Source organism: Coregonus lavaretus, assembly GCF_964263955.1.
Source record: "Coregonus lavaretus genome assembly, chromosome: 28".
NCBI classification, from domain to species: Eukaryota; Metazoa; Chordata; class Actinopteri; order Salmoniformes; family Salmonidae; genus Coregonus; species Coregonus lavaretus.
Genome location: NC_140015.1, coordinates 9070042 through 9087081, shown reverse-complemented (window position 1 = coordinate 9087081; position 17040 = coordinate 9070042). Strand labels below are relative to the sequence as shown.

General features: G+C 41.0%; 2 protein-coding genes across 2 annotated transcripts; both read left to right on the top strand.

Moving 5' to 3' along the window:
- Positions 1-2562: 2562 nt before the first annotated feature.
- Positions 2563-6076, top strand: LOC311103762 (homeobox protein Hox-B3a). The gene is made up of 2 exons (XM_084145410.1): positions 2563-3077; positions 3830-6076. The coding sequence occupies exons 1-2, from the start codon at positions 2585-2587 to the stop codon at positions 4591-4593; spliced, it is 1257 nt and encodes a 418-aa protein (XP_084001536.1). The 5' UTR covers positions 2563-2584; the 3' UTR covers positions 4594-6076.
- Positions 6077-8933: 2857 nt separating this feature from the next.
- LOC311103711 (homeobox protein Hox-B2a-like) lies at positions 8934-11129 on the top strand (the record flags this gene model as incomplete). Its single annotated transcript, XM_084145328.1, has 2 exons — positions 8934-9354; positions 10296-11129. The coding sequence occupies 2 exons, from the start codon at positions 8934-8936 to the stop codon at positions 11018-11020; spliced, it is 1146 nt and encodes a 381-aa protein (XP_084001454.1). The 3' UTR covers positions 11021-11129.
- Positions 11130-17040: the final 5911 nt, after the last annotated feature.

The following is a 17040-nucleotide window of genomic DNA, read 5'->3' as shown; positions in this document are numbered from 1 at the left end:
CCATGCTAAACTAATCTCCATTTTTATTCTATCTGGCCATATTTCTAAATGTTTTGATAAGGTGTTTTTCGTTTGACATGCCATTCAGACGTCCAAGGCCTATTGTTTTTAATTGAATGAAGGCAAGGGGCGAATGAAGACCGCTCGGCATAAGAGACCATTGCACTGCTCATTTGTTGTTTTGATGCAATAATTGCCATTTCTCAATCTGTAAATGGGCTAACACATGTCTCGATACCTAACGTCTTTATATGTGTGTGTATTACAGGTAAAATGCTAAAATGCAAATTGACACCCAAACTTGTGTCTAGCTCGTCTCCATGTTGTTGTTGTTGACGTCCTTGTATGGGATTGCTTTTTATCCAGCCCCCATTCGCTCTGGACCCCATAATTGTATTAGAGCGAATCTATAGGAAAGTTAGTTATTGTGTTAGTGTTACAAGCAGGCCAGGACATTACGTGTTCCATTTAATGGCATTGCGATATGATTTAATATCTATTATTCCTGTAGCCATTTTTTCCCCTTCTTTCTCTCTGTCTCTCCCTCGAACAATTCCTTAGAGAAAATAATTAGGATTCCAGCCGTCTACTGGAAATAAATTAGCGACATTTGTGACGTGGTGAGAGTTGGTGTCCAAAAGCTGTAGCCCAGGATCCCCTTCCTTCTCTCAGACATAGCACTGCTCTCACAAAGATTTTTATTCAAATGTAGAGAATGTCTCCCTATTCCATTTTGGGGGTAGGCCTATATTATTAGGATGAGCTATAAGTCTCACAAAGGATATACATACATTAAGATTCATTATTTACTTATGAACACAAGCTTTGTATTTTCTTGGAATAGCATGTAAGAATGATCTTATTTTTATGGACAATTGATTTTAGCCTTACACATTTGTATAATGGTTATTCTTTGGATTATTCAGATTGTCTTTTTTTTATTTTTAGGCAATAGTATTGTTTTATTGTTGTCCAGGGATTTTCTAGTGATTATATAATTTCAATTTTCGTCATCAGTCTACCATTTATGTAATTGTAGGCTATTGGGTTACTTATAATATATATTATTAGGTAATAACATAAAATATGTCCATATTATTATGTAAAAAGCCTAATAATAGAACAATTTAATTGAAATAACTACATTCACTATTAGACGTTGTTTATTTGGGGGAATTTGCCATCATAATACCAAGTGTAACCACAAACCTAAAGCATGTGTTTTTGTTTTGACTTCTATGTAAGTGAACCTGCTAGTTGGCAACTGAAGGCTGCCTGCTACAAAGAAATACTATTCCTCAAAGCTTCCATGGTCCTTTCAAAGTTATTTTCCAACGTTTTATCTCGATCTTCAAGCATCCAAACGAAATTAATCCCAGGTGCGTTATGGTGCTTGGCAGGGGCCACGCACACTGCCCTCTTGGCCACCCCAGCAGTTAGCACATATAAGGTCTCGAGCTTTTTTTAGGGTCTATAGTCCTCTTTGGCCGAGCGACCCTAATGAATCAAACTCGCCTGAAGGTTCCGGGGACACTATCTCATTCTCCTTTCATGGGGACCTCCAACAACGTCCACAACGGAGTCTCAAGTGCCGTTTTTTCAGGGTTTTAATGTTGCCCAAATACAATATTGTGTAACCTGAGAAAACCTGGCAGGAAATGGAACTAAGAGCGACATATGCACTGATTTCCCCCAACAACATGGCAAAGGCCCATTCATAGCTCTCTACACAGGCTAGATAGCATTTTACAGACAGCATTTTAAGACTATTCTTTTTTTTTTTTAAACATCACTAATTGTATATTGCTCGTTTTCATTCATAACACCGAAATGCACCTTCTTTATGCAGAAGCTTTCTGTCTTTATCTTTCAATTGTGCAAATAAATATAATGACTTTTCTATTACAACCATAACACAAGACATGTTAGGATAGTAAACGAACACATCGCTCTATCGCAATTCAAACGACTTCAATGTATGAACAAATAATGATAACGAAAACACGTTTTATTATCGTAGAAATAACAAAGGCCAACGCTGAAACATTATTCAAAATGTTCTAATGGGAAAATTCGGAAAATATACACAAATGATGGGTTATACCTACCCAAATAATGCAATCACCACATATTTGTGAGGTTATATTCGTTGTTTATTCAAGGACAACATCTTGAAGACAATCGTGTCCGTGCTCCCAGGTGCGAGTGAAGAGTGACTGGCTGGATGTTGTTTGTGTGTGTGTGCAGTTGTGTGTATGTGTCTGTGTGAGAGAAGGAGAAAGAGAGAGAGAGAGAGAGTTAGGAGAGAGGGAGTGCTGCTCATAGTGAGAGAGAGTAGGCCCAGTGCACCGTGGCCTGGCATGGCATCTGCAAGCCGTGTTGTGGGAAAGCGCTATTCATGTCATGGCGCCTTTCAGCGGTAGAAGATGGATTTATTTTGCGCCTCTCTTATTATGTGCTTCTTATAACCTTTCAGGTCAGCTTCCAAGAGGCCTTTGGAAAGAGACCGTCACGTGACATCTGGTGCCAATGTTCTTCCAGAAGGTCGTCAGGACCCTGGTAGCTGGTAACTCCACTTTTGGAAATGCAGAAAACGACCTACTACGACAACTCGACGCTTTTCGGAGGTTACTCGTACCAAGGGGCCAACGGCTTCGGCTATGATGCTCCTCAACCCGCCTTCCAGTCCGCGGCTCACCTCGAAGGCGACTACCAGAGGTCCGCCTGCTCGCTGCAGTCCCTCGGTGGCAACAGCGCCCCTCCCCAGCAGCATGTAAAGACGAAAGAGCTGAATGGCAGCTGCATGCGGCCCAGCCTGCCACCTGAACACCAACCACCCCCCCAGGTGTCTCCACCCGTCAACCCCGCCAACGCCACCAGCAGCAGTGCCACCGCCACCAGCAGCAGTGCCACCGCGCAGCAGCCGGGAGGCAGCGGTGGGGCCGCCAAATTAGCGCCCAAGACGTACACTCTGTCCACCAACCCCACCCTCAACAAGCAGATCTTCCCCTGGATGAAAGAGTCGAGGCAGAATATTAAGCAAAAAAACAGCTCTCCAAGCGCAAGTTCAGCTAACGGTGTGTGCCCCCCTCCCCAATCCTCCTTACCTTGTTCATGCCCCTTATATACACATTCAAAGTTGGATAGCTTAACTACAATACAGTTACAATACATAATAATGTATCTAATGACCTAACTTATTATTTATATATTTAAAGCCTGGGTTTTTTCCTAGTTAGGTCGTTAGGAAAAGCCCTCTAGTCATAACCATATTCATTTGGTAACTGAGACCTCTATTAATTGGACTCACGGAAAATAGAAGCAGTCATTCTCTTTATTGAGGAGCATTTGAAACAATTTCATTGAAACATGGCAGTGTTTGGCATATACTGTATATCTTTTCATCAGACAGAGATGATACGTTTGGAATCCGAATGTTCTTGTTTATTTGCAGATAAGAGCAATGCTTAATCTAAACTGTAGGCTGTCAAAGATGATTGATATGAACATATTGACAGACAAACACACACGCACGCACACCAATTTAATTGAACCTCAGCTATGTGTGACACAATTCAAGTGAAAACAGTTAACGTGCAGCTCCTTCAAATATAGTGGGCTACAGTTCTGGCTGTGGGCTTTGTCTATGATGCAATTTACGTACACGGTCAATGTAGGGTCTCGAATCTCTTAATAAATGCCAAAGTTATGAAGTGTTGACAACTAATATCAAGGGGATAAGTTTCGTTTCCTGGCCTCTGCTTTATTAGGAAATGATGCATTCAATTTCCGCGTGTAGTAATTATGTTTTATTTCATTCCCACCCCAGCGGAGAGCAGCGGAGGTGAAAAAAGCCCCCCGGGTTCCGCAGCCTCCAAGAGAGCGCGCACCGCGTACACGAGCGCGCAGCTGGTGGAGCTAGAAAAGGAGTTCCATTTCAACCGTTACCTGTGTAGGCCTCGCCGCGTGGAAATGGCCAACTTGCTCAACCTCAGCGAGCGCCAGATCAAGATTTGGTTCCAGAACCGGCGTATGAAGTACAAAAAGGATCAGAAATGTAAAGGGCTGGGCTCGTCATCAGGGGGGCCCTCTCCAACCGGAAGCCCACCCCTACCCATGCAGTCCTCAGCTGGCTTCATGAACTCGATGCATTCAATGGCAGGCAACTACGACGCCCCCTCCCCGCCATCTTTTAACAAGTCCCATCAAAACGCCTATGCCTTGTCCTCAGCCTACCAAAACCCCATGAAAAGCTGCCCCTCCCAACAAAAGTATGCCAACACAGCACCAGAATACGACCCGCACGGGCTACAGGGTAACAGTGGCAACTATGGGACTCCCAACATGCAGGGCAGCCCCGTGTATGTGGGAGGAAACTACGTGGAGTCGATGCCCACCTCTGGGCCGTCCATGTACGGCCTCAATCATCTACCACACCATCAGGCTGGGAACATGGACTACAACGGTGCCACGCAGATGTCAGCAAGCCAACACCACGGACCGTGCGACCCCCACCCGACATACACGGAGCTGGCAGCGCACCATCCTTCTCAGGGTAGAATCCAGGAAGCACCCAAGTTAACTCATCTGTAGTAGCAGGTTTGGGGAAATCTAAATTACAACTACAAATAACTAACCCATGGGACGCTGCAATGGGGTTGAAAAAAAACATGATCCAGTGGTTTCTTGCCATGGCCAAAAAAGTGTTGTCTGTATCATTGTGCGTATTAGTAACATTCACTTGAACTGCGTTTTGATTAACGGTTTACTTCCTTGAATATGGAGCCCTCCCTCGAAACCAAGTAATTAAATAGTAATAGTTGGGCTTAATGGACAGCTAACAAGATGGGAGATGTATTACTGTCAGACCTTTTTGACTCGATGGAACACATGTTATGTCAACGTGGAATTATGTTTAGCCTGCCTCCCTGCAGTCAGCACAAATGGCTAAGCTTGACTGACGTCAATATGTATTTTTCAATTGGTGCAAGCAAACCACTGGATTGTTTTAGATTACTTCCCTTATTCATATTACCTCTCTTTGGAAATGTCTCACTAACCCACTGTCCTGTGACATTTTTTACATGTCCTCGCCAAACATTGTGGCTTCAAGGGAAGAGCTCTTTCAGCATCACACAGATGCATAGTAGGCCTACACTCCTACTGGGTTTATGGTGTTTGGGTTCACATTGCTATGCTATGCTAGCTAACATCCATAAACAAACACAAACACACACGAGGACATATGTTGTTATATCATCGTCACAGGGTAAAAAGGAGTTGAGAACTCTTTTGAAAACTATGATAGGCTCATTGCCCCCTCCTCCCCTTCTCTCCCTCCCTCCCTACTCTCTCTCTATTTTTCTCTATCACTCCCTACTCTCGCTCTCCCTACTCTCTCTCACTCTCTCTCTCTTTCAATCTATAGGGTTCACTTACATTAGCCATGACTAATGCGAAAGGCCCACATTTTCTCATGTCTTGACTTAACGTGGAAACAGGGTATATTTGAACAAAATGCATGTCCGGGAAGCAAGCTGAAGTGTAGGTTTACACTAATGCTTTCTCGACTGGGCATCATTGTTGCACTTAGAGTTTACATTTTGATGGTTAAGGAAAAAATACATCTTATTTTGGAAACGGAAGACCTCCAATCAGCGTCTTTCGCAATGTGTGTTCAAGTGAACATTCATAAATATATATTTATTTGTTATAGCCAGTTTAAATACTTTCTTTTTGTATTATTTATCCCCCATGTATTTATATCAAGAAAAAATGTACTTTTTTAGTATTTACCTGTTATAAAGACGTTGTGTTCTTGTCATTGTAACGAATTAATTTTAGTTATTGTATTTTAGAAATAAATAGTTTTATGTTACCCTTGTACATAAATAATGTATTGACTTGTACAGGGGGCGCGAGGACGGAATCAGACCGTTCCTGCATAGTCGAGAATTAGACGAAATATAGCTAAACACTTTTGGAGAACTTCCTTTGTCCTTTGTAGCTCCTTTTATTTCATTGTTAAGAGTTGTCTGTTGAACAATTCTTTAATAAAATGTTATGTTATTCAGTTCTATCTGGTCATTTCAAGTTTTCACCTGAGACAAAACGAGGGCCATACTTTTAAAGTTGTTAAAAAACGCAGAGGTATTAATTAGTACAGTAGACATGTGCACAAACTCTATTGCTCCCTCGCTGGCTCTATTCCCCCCTCTCTCTCTCTCTTTCAGTCACACACACACACACACACACACACACACACACACACGCACGCATACACGCGTACGCACACACAACTTCTTGGGAGCATCTTCCTCGTGCTAGTGCCAGACTACTGAAATAGCCCTCGGGTATGCGCTTGGGTTGGTCACGTGGTCCAATGCAACACAATCTTTGCCAAAAAGCAAAATAGTTTAGTACATAATTTACACATAGATCGATCCTCATATCCTGAATCATATTTTAAGGAGAGTAGGTCTACTGTATGAAGACAATCAAAGTATAGAAAATAACATTTATTTTAATAGAAATCTAATTTATTGGCAAATAAGCAAAGGAGCAGATCACAGATGTTGGAATATGCCTATACCTAAATGCAAGAAAATATAGTTCAACTCATTATAATTGAAATTTCAATTAAGTTCCCTTTCAGATGCTGTTAAATATTGAAAGGCAACCATCAAGACTAATCTTCTTGCTAAAACTAACTGCAACTGAGGAAGTTGATTAATATAGCAGTACTAACACAAATAACATAAGTAGCACTAACAACAGAATAGTAATAATAATAGTAATAATAATAATAGTAATAAAATGCACTGTTTATTCTATGCTTCTACTTCAAAACACATTTGCCTTGTCATAAAATGGTAAAATCAACTTACACCTAAATGTAAATGTGTGAAAACACTAATCACCCAACATGAATAATAAAAATACAACATATAGCCTAGCTAATAGTCATTTAAACAGTAGTTAAATCTGTTAATCGTTTTTCGAATTGTTTGCTTAGCTGTAAAAAGGCAGTAAAAAGAGCAAACTCCCACCACACTCCAAATATGAAAGAGCACATTCCCAGTAAATAAATATATAAATACACAAATAACGTTGCAAGTCCATGTTCTGGCAAGCGTAAAGATTTTTGTGGCACAAACAAACCACATGTCAAAACGCACAGTTTCTCAACCACATAAAAAGTCAAAACAAATAGTCATAAAAAATGGGAATAAAATTCCTGATGATGAGAAAATCTCCCCAGTTGTCCCAGTTTTTGCACAGTCAGCTCCAACATAAGCAAAGAGAGGCCGTGTTTCTGACCTCCTTTCCATATTCTACAGCCTGCATGCATGGGAGAAAAGCGGCCTACTCACTGCTTTGTATTTAGCTTTAAAGGGGCCAAACACCCACGCACATTTCTCCCGTCTTTGTTTCTAAAACCTAGAGTCAAGTCAAATGGAGTCGAATAGTGCACTGCAATGTTGGCCATTTTCTTCTATTTTGAGATAATGCTGAAGCCTATTTCAGCAACAGGGTTTTATACGCAATGGAAAACATTTCTAAGGCCTGCGTTTGGGTTGTTAGACTACTGGCTTTTGCGTAAAAATCAGTAGGCCTAGATTCTGGGGGATAGAAATAGCTTTTCTTTGTTGGGATCTTGAAGGAAAGAGAATAATTCTTGAGGCTGGTTGCTGTCAAGCGCTTTGCCTGGGAAAAGATTGATCACCGCAGTTCTTTTTTTCACTAAAAATATCCTAGCAGCTAGGCTACTATCCCGTTTAAACTTCTACAATATCCTTCAAATCAATACATGTAACCTAGACCTATAGGCAATACACTATGTTCTTGCTTATCAATAAGCACAAATTCGTATAGGGCATTAGTGTAAACACAGCCTAAGTTTTTAGTTTTTAAGAAGCTAGGATTCCCAGTTGTACATGCGACCTTGCTGTGAACCTTAGTCAGTCGGCTCAGTAAACAAGCCATCAATTTTTTACACTGCGAGAGAAAACTCCTAGCTAGCAGTCAGTGGAAGACCTTGCTGTGCTGTATATTTTTAGGACCATTTCACACACACTCACACACACACACAATACATAATTTAGTAGCATATCTCTCTGCAAGGTGATAAAGAGCTAGGCTAGCAGTTATAGAGAGATAACATAATATAATTATACACTTACACACACCGACCTGGCTCTTCACTTTGTAGCTTCCCTTTATGAAAACAAAAATATAGTAGTTTATCATTACACCATGCAGGCTGCTAACCTGCACTATGCTAGGCTCTAGGAAACCGTTATACAGTATTTTGCCAAGCGAATCTCAGCCTCTTGCTGAGACATCTCCCATCTTGGTTGGGTGCAGTTATTTTTTACCTTAAGTCTGCTCCTCCTGTCAAACTTTTAAGATTAATGAGCTTCTTTTGTATAAACACGCCGTTTGCCATATTGTAAATGTGCTCTTAACAATAACCTAATGTTACTGGATTACATCACCAGGGTCCAGGCAGAATCTCTGCATGCAAATCTCCATTGTTTGACATAAAGGGCCTCACAAAACCTCCCACTCGAAACAGCGAGGTGAGACAGTTGGCAACCGAACACTTTTTTCATTTCGAATATAATACCCCCTGCTAACACAAACCAATATCTTATGATATTTTTGAGCATTTGCTGAAAATAATGCTTTCTTTAGCCACCAGGCCCCGGCTTTCTATTGGTTGAATCTGGTCATGTGACCAGGAATTGGCTGCAATTTCGCCCATAGTCTTCAGTTTAGTAGACCAAGGTCCCCATACGCTAGTAATATCACCAATATACACAATTATTAAAGCCCTCAAATACGGGATAGCGGGGAGCTAATAATCACGCGTTTTTGTTTTTATTTTGCTCGTTTTGATCTCGCCGTCCGCCTGTGGACCAGGATAAGCTATGAATTTTGAATTTGAGAGGGAGATTGGGTTCATAAACAGCCAGCCTTCCCTTGCAGAGTGCCTGACGTCTTTTCCCGCTGTCCTGGAGTCATTTCAAACTTCATCAATCAAGGACTCGACAGTAATTCCTCCTCCTTTCGAGCACACCATCCCCAGCCTGAGTCCCTGCACAAGCAGCCAGGCGCGACCGAGGAGCCAAAAGCGAACCTCCAATGGCCTCCAGCTTCGGACGCCACAGCCGCAACAGGGCCCAGCCCCGCCGGCGAGCGCGGCTGGCCCGCTGGCACACGAGTTCCCCTGGATGAAAGAGAAGAAATCCTCGAAAAAGGGACCCAAATCTGGGAATGCCACTGTAGCCTCCTCTTCTCCCTCTCCTGCATCCTCCGGGTACGCCACTGCAGGACTTGAATCACCGACAGGTCGGTACATGATGTGAAAGACAAGGCTATACATTTTTGCTGCCGTTTCTTTTCTTTTCCAATGTCTTTATTTGCATGGTTCCATTGCATGTTGGTCTACACTGCACCTCATAGAAACAGATATGGAATCCTAATCTTTCTCAATCACTGTTGCAGGGCAATTTTTATCATGTTGATGTTAACAAAAGGACAAGAACCATGCATTTATTTCTGAAATATGAGTGCCATTCTGCTCTGTGTCGTGTATATGGAGGAGTCACAGAGACCTGCATTGTACTGCAGTGTTGCTTTGCATGAGCTATTTCCCGTCATAATCCTTATTATTACTAATCTATTACACAACTTTCGATTGTATTTCACTGTAACATATCAATTTCTTGCATTGCGTGAAAATTAAAGTCAGGCATATAAACATTGATATAGCCTAGACATAATAGGCTATATGTTAGCTATATTGCAACGTCTTTGTAATGCTTGTATGTGTCAGATATTCTATGCGTAATGCGGATGTGTGTGTGTGTGTGTGTGTGTATTCTTGCTGATAAAGTTGCATTTCTCAAGATACAGATTGCAAATCTTGTCCTAGAATAACGATGTAATCGCAGTCAGTGTCAGTGCTGTCTTAATGATATATATTCATAACCATGTCTCGAGGTTTGGGGTAGCCATGTTGGATGTCAGTATATAATGTGGATGCAATGGGACAAAACTAAATATGGGGCTTAGAGGAATAACGCGTGTTCTCTGCAAACCTGATACACTGACATCAGAGAAGCACTGCAGGCATTTGAAAACAATGCACATGGGGTAGGCCTATTGGGATTTTTGATACGCCTCGTTCATTTTTATGGTTTTCAGTAGCTGCGTGCCAAATGTCTAGGCTCAACCGTATTAGCTTGCTATTTTGAACTTATTTATGTTCTATGTCTGGGCTCTTGCAGAGGCGCAGGGTGGACTGGACAGCGGAAGCGGATCCCGGAGGCTGAGGACTGCCTACACCAACACGCAGCTACTGGAGCTGGAGAAGGAGTTCCACTTCAACAAATATCTCTGTCGGCCCCGGCGGGTGGAGATAGCTGCGCTTTTGGATCTAACAGAGAGACAGGTCAAAGTGTGGTTCCAGAACCGGAGGATGAAGCACAAGCGGCAAACGACACACCACAGGGAAGGCCAAGAGGGCGACCCCGGCGGGTTCGAGCCCCTGGAAGGTGCCGATGCCTCCTCGCCTTACTCGAGCCAGCCACTGGAAGCCTCGGGCTCGGCTGCGTCCGAGGGGGAGACGTGCAACTCGGCAGCCTCCTACACGAACAGCAGTGACAATAACCAGCCCACGCCTGAGGAGGGCCAGCTGAGCTGCCAGGAGCCCGCATCAGTCTCTGACACAACTGTGAGGTCGACCCTGTTCCCAACGCCCACTGCAGATAACCCCGCAACAATGGGCGACGATGGCGCATCTGGGCCGGACCATTCGTTTTCAGAGCAGCAGGAGGCCTCCTCCCTGCCCGATTTGAATTTCTTTTCTGCTGATTCCTGCCTCCAGATTTCTGACGCTTTATCGCCCAGCTTACAGAGCTCGCTCGACAGCCCGGTAGATTTCTCCGAGGCGGACTTTGACTTATTTACGAGCACACTTTGTACAATAGATTTACAACATTTACAGTTCTAACGACAACAAGAACAATACAGAACAATCGAATTAAGGAGAATGTCCCACCGTATTACAATGGTATGAATGCTTCTCGGCAACATTCCTGAAACACATTTATGAAAAAGATTCCTGGGTTTATTTTGAAGATAACATATAATCTGAGATAGAAAAGGAGCGATTATGTCCTTTCCTGGCATTATAATTTTGGTTTACTCCATCGAAATCACATACGGATTTCCCCTTGTTCAAATTTCAGGTATTTATTGCCTTCTTGTTTTCTGACAGTATTCATTGGCAGTTACAGTATTAGGCTATACTGTTTCCTTAATGTTTCAAAACTGTTCAGTGCAGCTCAATCGCTTAATTCTCAGGAAATGTAGGCCTTAAAGATATATAGGCCTAAAGGATAGTTGAACTGCTTTTAGAAATTCTCTCGAGACGGGCGTTGATCCTGTTGATGAGTTTTAGAACTAGTTTATTTATTGAGATTCTTTAATAGTAAATTTCAAATTATTTATTGTACATTATTTTCATAGTTGAAATAAAAACAAACTTTTATAATGTGGCCTAAGTGTTTTTGATTATGTAGTTACTGTTAAATGAAAAGTGCAATTCTTTTTGATAGATGATAATTAAAACAATTATTTCAGATAAGAAAAATCTAGAAATATTGCAAATAGTGATTGTTTGAGATGTATTGGTCTACCAATGTCTGTTACTGGTCTTGGCAAACGCATAATTTGCTATTGCACAGTTGATATGTTCAAAATGCAGCATGTTATAATAATAATAATAATAATAATAATAATAATAAGTCATATAATTATTGTCGTTAATATTATTTCCACACAATAATGTTGGGATGGTTTCATCTATTGTAGGGCAACACATGAAATCTCCAAAGGTTGTATTGGTTTCAGATTTTGGGGTACTAAAGATACAAAAACTAATAATCTGCTATTTTAAATATTATTGAAATGTTTTCATTATTTTCTTCCAATAAGCTATTGCTGGGGCAAATGCATTCTTATTGTGAATTCATTCTGTGCAAAAAATAAACACAACACATATGATAAAACTGTTTGGGTAAAGACGTTAGCCAAGAGAAATCGTCATAATCAAGAGCTGATAAAGAACACAATGTGTTGGCCAAGTTATTGTTTTTGTCTAGCCTAGCCTGGTGGGAATTTGGTACATGGTAGGCTAGCCGACCTAGTTTAACTTACTTTAGCTAGCATTGTATCATGAGGGAATGACTGAGCTAACTGCGCTCATGGCTGATGTCATGCTGATGCAAAATGGCGCTGAGAACACAATGGGCGATATGAACAATATTGCGGCAGCCATTATAGGACATTTTGTGTATGTGGCTTCACAGCCTAGCATCCTGCAATACTTTCAATGGTAAATGGTTAATACATAAGCCTATAGCCAAATTGATAAAAATAAACCAGTTATGTAGTTGAACCGTACTTTATGTTAATGAGATAGGTCTGGAGTATTTAGGACTACTGACTATTTATACCTTTGTTTGGTTGCTACTCCCTCAATTATTAACATGGTCAGAACCAAAATAATAACGTAATAATAATAGTAATAGTAATAGTAATAATAATAATAATAATAACAAGAAAGATTATAATAATACAAATAATTATTATAATAATGATTATTATGTGCAGTATTGCATTTTTATCGTAGGCCTAATGTGCCTAATAGTCATGCATTATATAGTAGGCCGAACATTCACAATGAATAATGTGTATTCCTAAGACATAAATTAAGCTCTTCTCTGACTCAGCCTGTCTACTGTACCGATCTATTTAAAATGCATCTCCTGGATCTGTGTTCCAATAAGCACTCTCCTCCTTGTCACTGTTACCACTGTCTGTCTACCTGCCTCTCCATAATCACATGGTCTACACACATACATGTTATCTTATAAAGCAGTATTACTATGCCATCACTGCATAACTCACTAGCTAGTCCAATATTCCCTTTTATGATGGTACTTAGACAGAGTTATTTTATTAAAGACATTGATATGAAGTTCCTATATCAAACATGAATATTATCATTATTTCATACTGCAATTAACTTAGCCTACTGTGTCTCTGCCAAAGCAATGGCCCTTACATTGTACTCCTGGTGGGGAAACCAAATGTATAGTGTGCACCTGCTAGACCCAGAATGGCTTCCTAGTGTGCATGGAATCAAGTTTAAGGAGAGGAAACTGAGAACTAGAACTGGGTCACAGACCTTTGGAGCCACCAGACTCAGAGGGCCTTGATGAAAAACAGTGGTGGTCCAGACAGGGTTCAGCCAAGACGAGTGTGTGTGGCTGTGGCAGGAATCGTCGCTTGCCTATCAGCAGTCACCTGATCGATCCCAACTTCAGAGGTCCCGATCTGTCTGGTCAATGGCAGAGCACACTCACAACCCTGGGACTCTAGCAGTGACAGGTATGAATCAATTGAACATTCAAATAACCACCGGAATGAATGGGGTCAGTTCTGTTCACTGGTGTACCTTGTTGTGTGTGTTTGTGTGTGTGTATGTGGCAGAGATATAGGAGAGTGGTTTGAGGGGTGTGGGGGTTGGGGTGGTGTGTGTTCATATTTGACAAAGGTGAGAATCATTTGATCCCTTCTATCAGCTGATCAACATACATCGTGAAGGCCATTGAAACATGGGTTGTGACAAAGTGAGATGTTAACAAAATTAGCATTAGTAAACTTAACATTAGCATTAGTGGAAGGAGAAGAATTACGATTAATGTCAAGTTTAAGGTTGCAAAGGGCAACTGGGGTGTCTTATCGACCAAAAGAAGCCCATCTAAACTGTCCAAACTTGTATCCTCAGTGCTGCATCTCAGCAGAGAGTCACTTCTTGGCTCATGTTCAGCTAGCTCAAGCTAGCACTACCAACCTCCTGAAGTGAGTAGCTATGGGAATGGACATGTTCATTCAGCTTCTCATGTGAAACATCAGTTGGTACTTCTAGTCCACTCTACCTGGGACCAGACCACAAAACAGACATAAGCACAGGGAAGACGCCGGTCACTGTTTAGACAACAGAAGACATGCCCTGAAGCCCTTACTAGATCAGTAAACACAGGAGCAGGAAGTAATGGCCGACTGATATGGTTTATGTGCTTGATAATTCGAGGTGTGGTGCCTGTGTCTATGCTTATCCATCTGTATTTGCTTTATTTGGACTCCTGCCACTACTAAGAGAGAGCGTTTATCAGTTGGGTCCCCTCACAATCGGCGAGAATCAAGACGTTCGTTTATTTCCCTCTTAGAGAGCAGCCATTGCTGTGAAGTTCTTGCGAGGTGTTTCTCTTGGATGGTGCAGGCTAGTAAGGTGGAGCAAGGCAGAGGTCTGTTGCATGAAGAGGAATGTCACTGCCCCAGATTTTCCGATATGATGTTTACATAGTTATGTTTACACATGAATGTGGGATGGGTAAGGGTTCCGTATAGCCAATGACATTTGAATGAGCCTAATGCATGTTGGCTATACATCGTCTGATTGGCTATGAGGGCTCACATGACGTGTAGGAGATGAGGTAGACCAGGAAAAGCAGCAGCTGCATGCACAAACTGTCTTCACATTGGAAACCTGACTAGGTTGACCTGTGCCTTTAGAAAGTATTCATACTCATTGTCTTATTCCACATTTTGTTGTGTTACAGCCTAAATTCAAAATGTTTTTCTCTCAACCATCAACACACAATACCCCAAAATGACAAAGTGAAACATGTTTTTCAAATTTTTAGCAAATTTTTCAAGCGGATTTAAGGTAACTAGGCAACTCAGGAACATTCAATGTCATCTTGGTAAGCAACTCCAGTGTATATTTGGCCTTGTGTTTTAGATTGTTGTCCTGCTTAAAGGTGAATTTGTCTCCCAGTGTCTGTTAGAAAGCAGACTAAACCAGGTTTTGGATTTTGCCTGTGCTTAGCTCTATTCCATTTATTTTTATCCCAAAAAAAAAACTCCCTAGTCCTTGCCGATGACAAGCATACCCATAATACGATGCAGCCACCACCATGCTTGAAAATATGAAGAGTGGAACTCAGTGATGTGTTCTGTTAGATTTGCCCCAAACATAACGCTTTGTATTCAGGATATGAAGTTCAGTTCTTTGCCAATTGGTTTGCAGTTTTCAAATGTTTTTATTTATTTTCACTCTGTCATTTAGGTTAGTATTGTGGCGTAACTACAATGTTGTTGATCCATCCTCAGTTTTTTCCTATCACAGCCATTCAACTATATAACTGTTTTAAAGTCACCATTGGCCTCATGGTGAAATCTCTGCGCGGTTTCCTTCCTTTCCGGCAACTGAGTTAGAAAGGACGCCTGTATCTTTGTAGTGACTGGGTTTATTGATACACCATCCAAAGTGTAATTCATAACTTCATCATGCTTCATCATTATGTTTACTCATCTACCAATAGGTGCCCTTCTTTGCAAGCCATTGGAAAACCTCCCTGGTCTTTGCGTTTGAAATTCACTGCTCGACTGAGGGACCTTACAGATAATTGTCTGTGTGGAGTACAGACATGAGTTGGTCATTTGAAAATCATGTTAAACACTATTATTGCACACAGAGTCCATGCAACTTATTATGTGACTTGTTCAGCACATTTTTACTCCTGAACATATTTTGGCTTGCCGTAACAAACGGGTTGAATACTTATTGACTCAAGACATTTCAGCTTTTCATTTTTAATTAATTTGTAAAAATTTCTAAAAACATAATTCCACTTTGACATTAAAGGGGTATTGTGTGTATGCCAGTGACACATCTGCATTTAATCCATTTTGAATTCAGGCTGTAACACAACAAAATATGGTAAAAGTAAAGGGGTGTGAATACTTTCCAAAGGCATTGTAGCTAAAGATATACCATAACAGTGTAACGTATCAAACTCTGACACTATTCATCACTTTGTTCTTTGATTCACATGGATCATTATGACCACAACATTGTTGTTATAGTAGATATGCAGTTAAAATGTCATATTATGATCATAACAACATAGATTTCATATTTGACATTATGGTATGATGTAGGGTTTGACATAATCTCACACAAGAATCGAATAAAGTGTAACTGAAAAGTGGAGAACTCATCACATTTCTTCTCATATTGTCTGAATTAAACAAGGGGATTGCTGAGGAAAATGAGCGACACCAAGACTTTGGTTGGTACTGTTATGGTTTGATCACAGAGGCCGCCACATCAAAGAGCTATTTCCAGGATGGAAAAAGACAGGTCCTGTGAGCTGCTCCTGACACATCAGAGAGAATGGTAGGCAACAGCCTCAAGTGATGCCCATTGATGCCGTGGAGTCACGTAATGTCATATCTTCATGGTGTACAGTGGTGGAATTACAATGAAACTCTCCTTGATACAATAGGACAGGTATCACTTTACATCTTTGATAGCCAGAATACAATCACTCAGAATTACATTATATCTGCTGATAAAGTAGGCCTAACATGTAATAATACATAATCACTCATTAGGCCTACACACGTTACACTCCCCTCCATATTACTACTCCATGTATAACTATATTGTAATATAATAGGTAATTACACAATTATTACCAAATTAATTGAAATTATATGTGATGTTTGGGCAACTTTATAATAAAAAGTGACCTAAATTATAATGGTATGGAATGTGAAGTCTAATCTTATAAAGGACACTGTATATGAACATGATATCACCATCGCTCCTCCTGGTATTTCCCTGTGTTTTTCCAGGTGGCAATCTGGGGTGATAACATTAGCTGACAGCCAGATCACTTTTTAACCTTATCAGCGATGGTTGTACACAGATAAGACAAATCCAATGTGGCAGTGAACCAATATGGCTGCCGACACATTGTCTCAGCCCACAACTGCTGATGTCCTTCAAATGCAACTGGGGCAAACCATATGGAAAGAGGCTCAAAAGCAAAGAAACAAAGAAACAAACTGTGGTTGAGAGCCATGTAAATATGGCTATGAAATACGCCACAT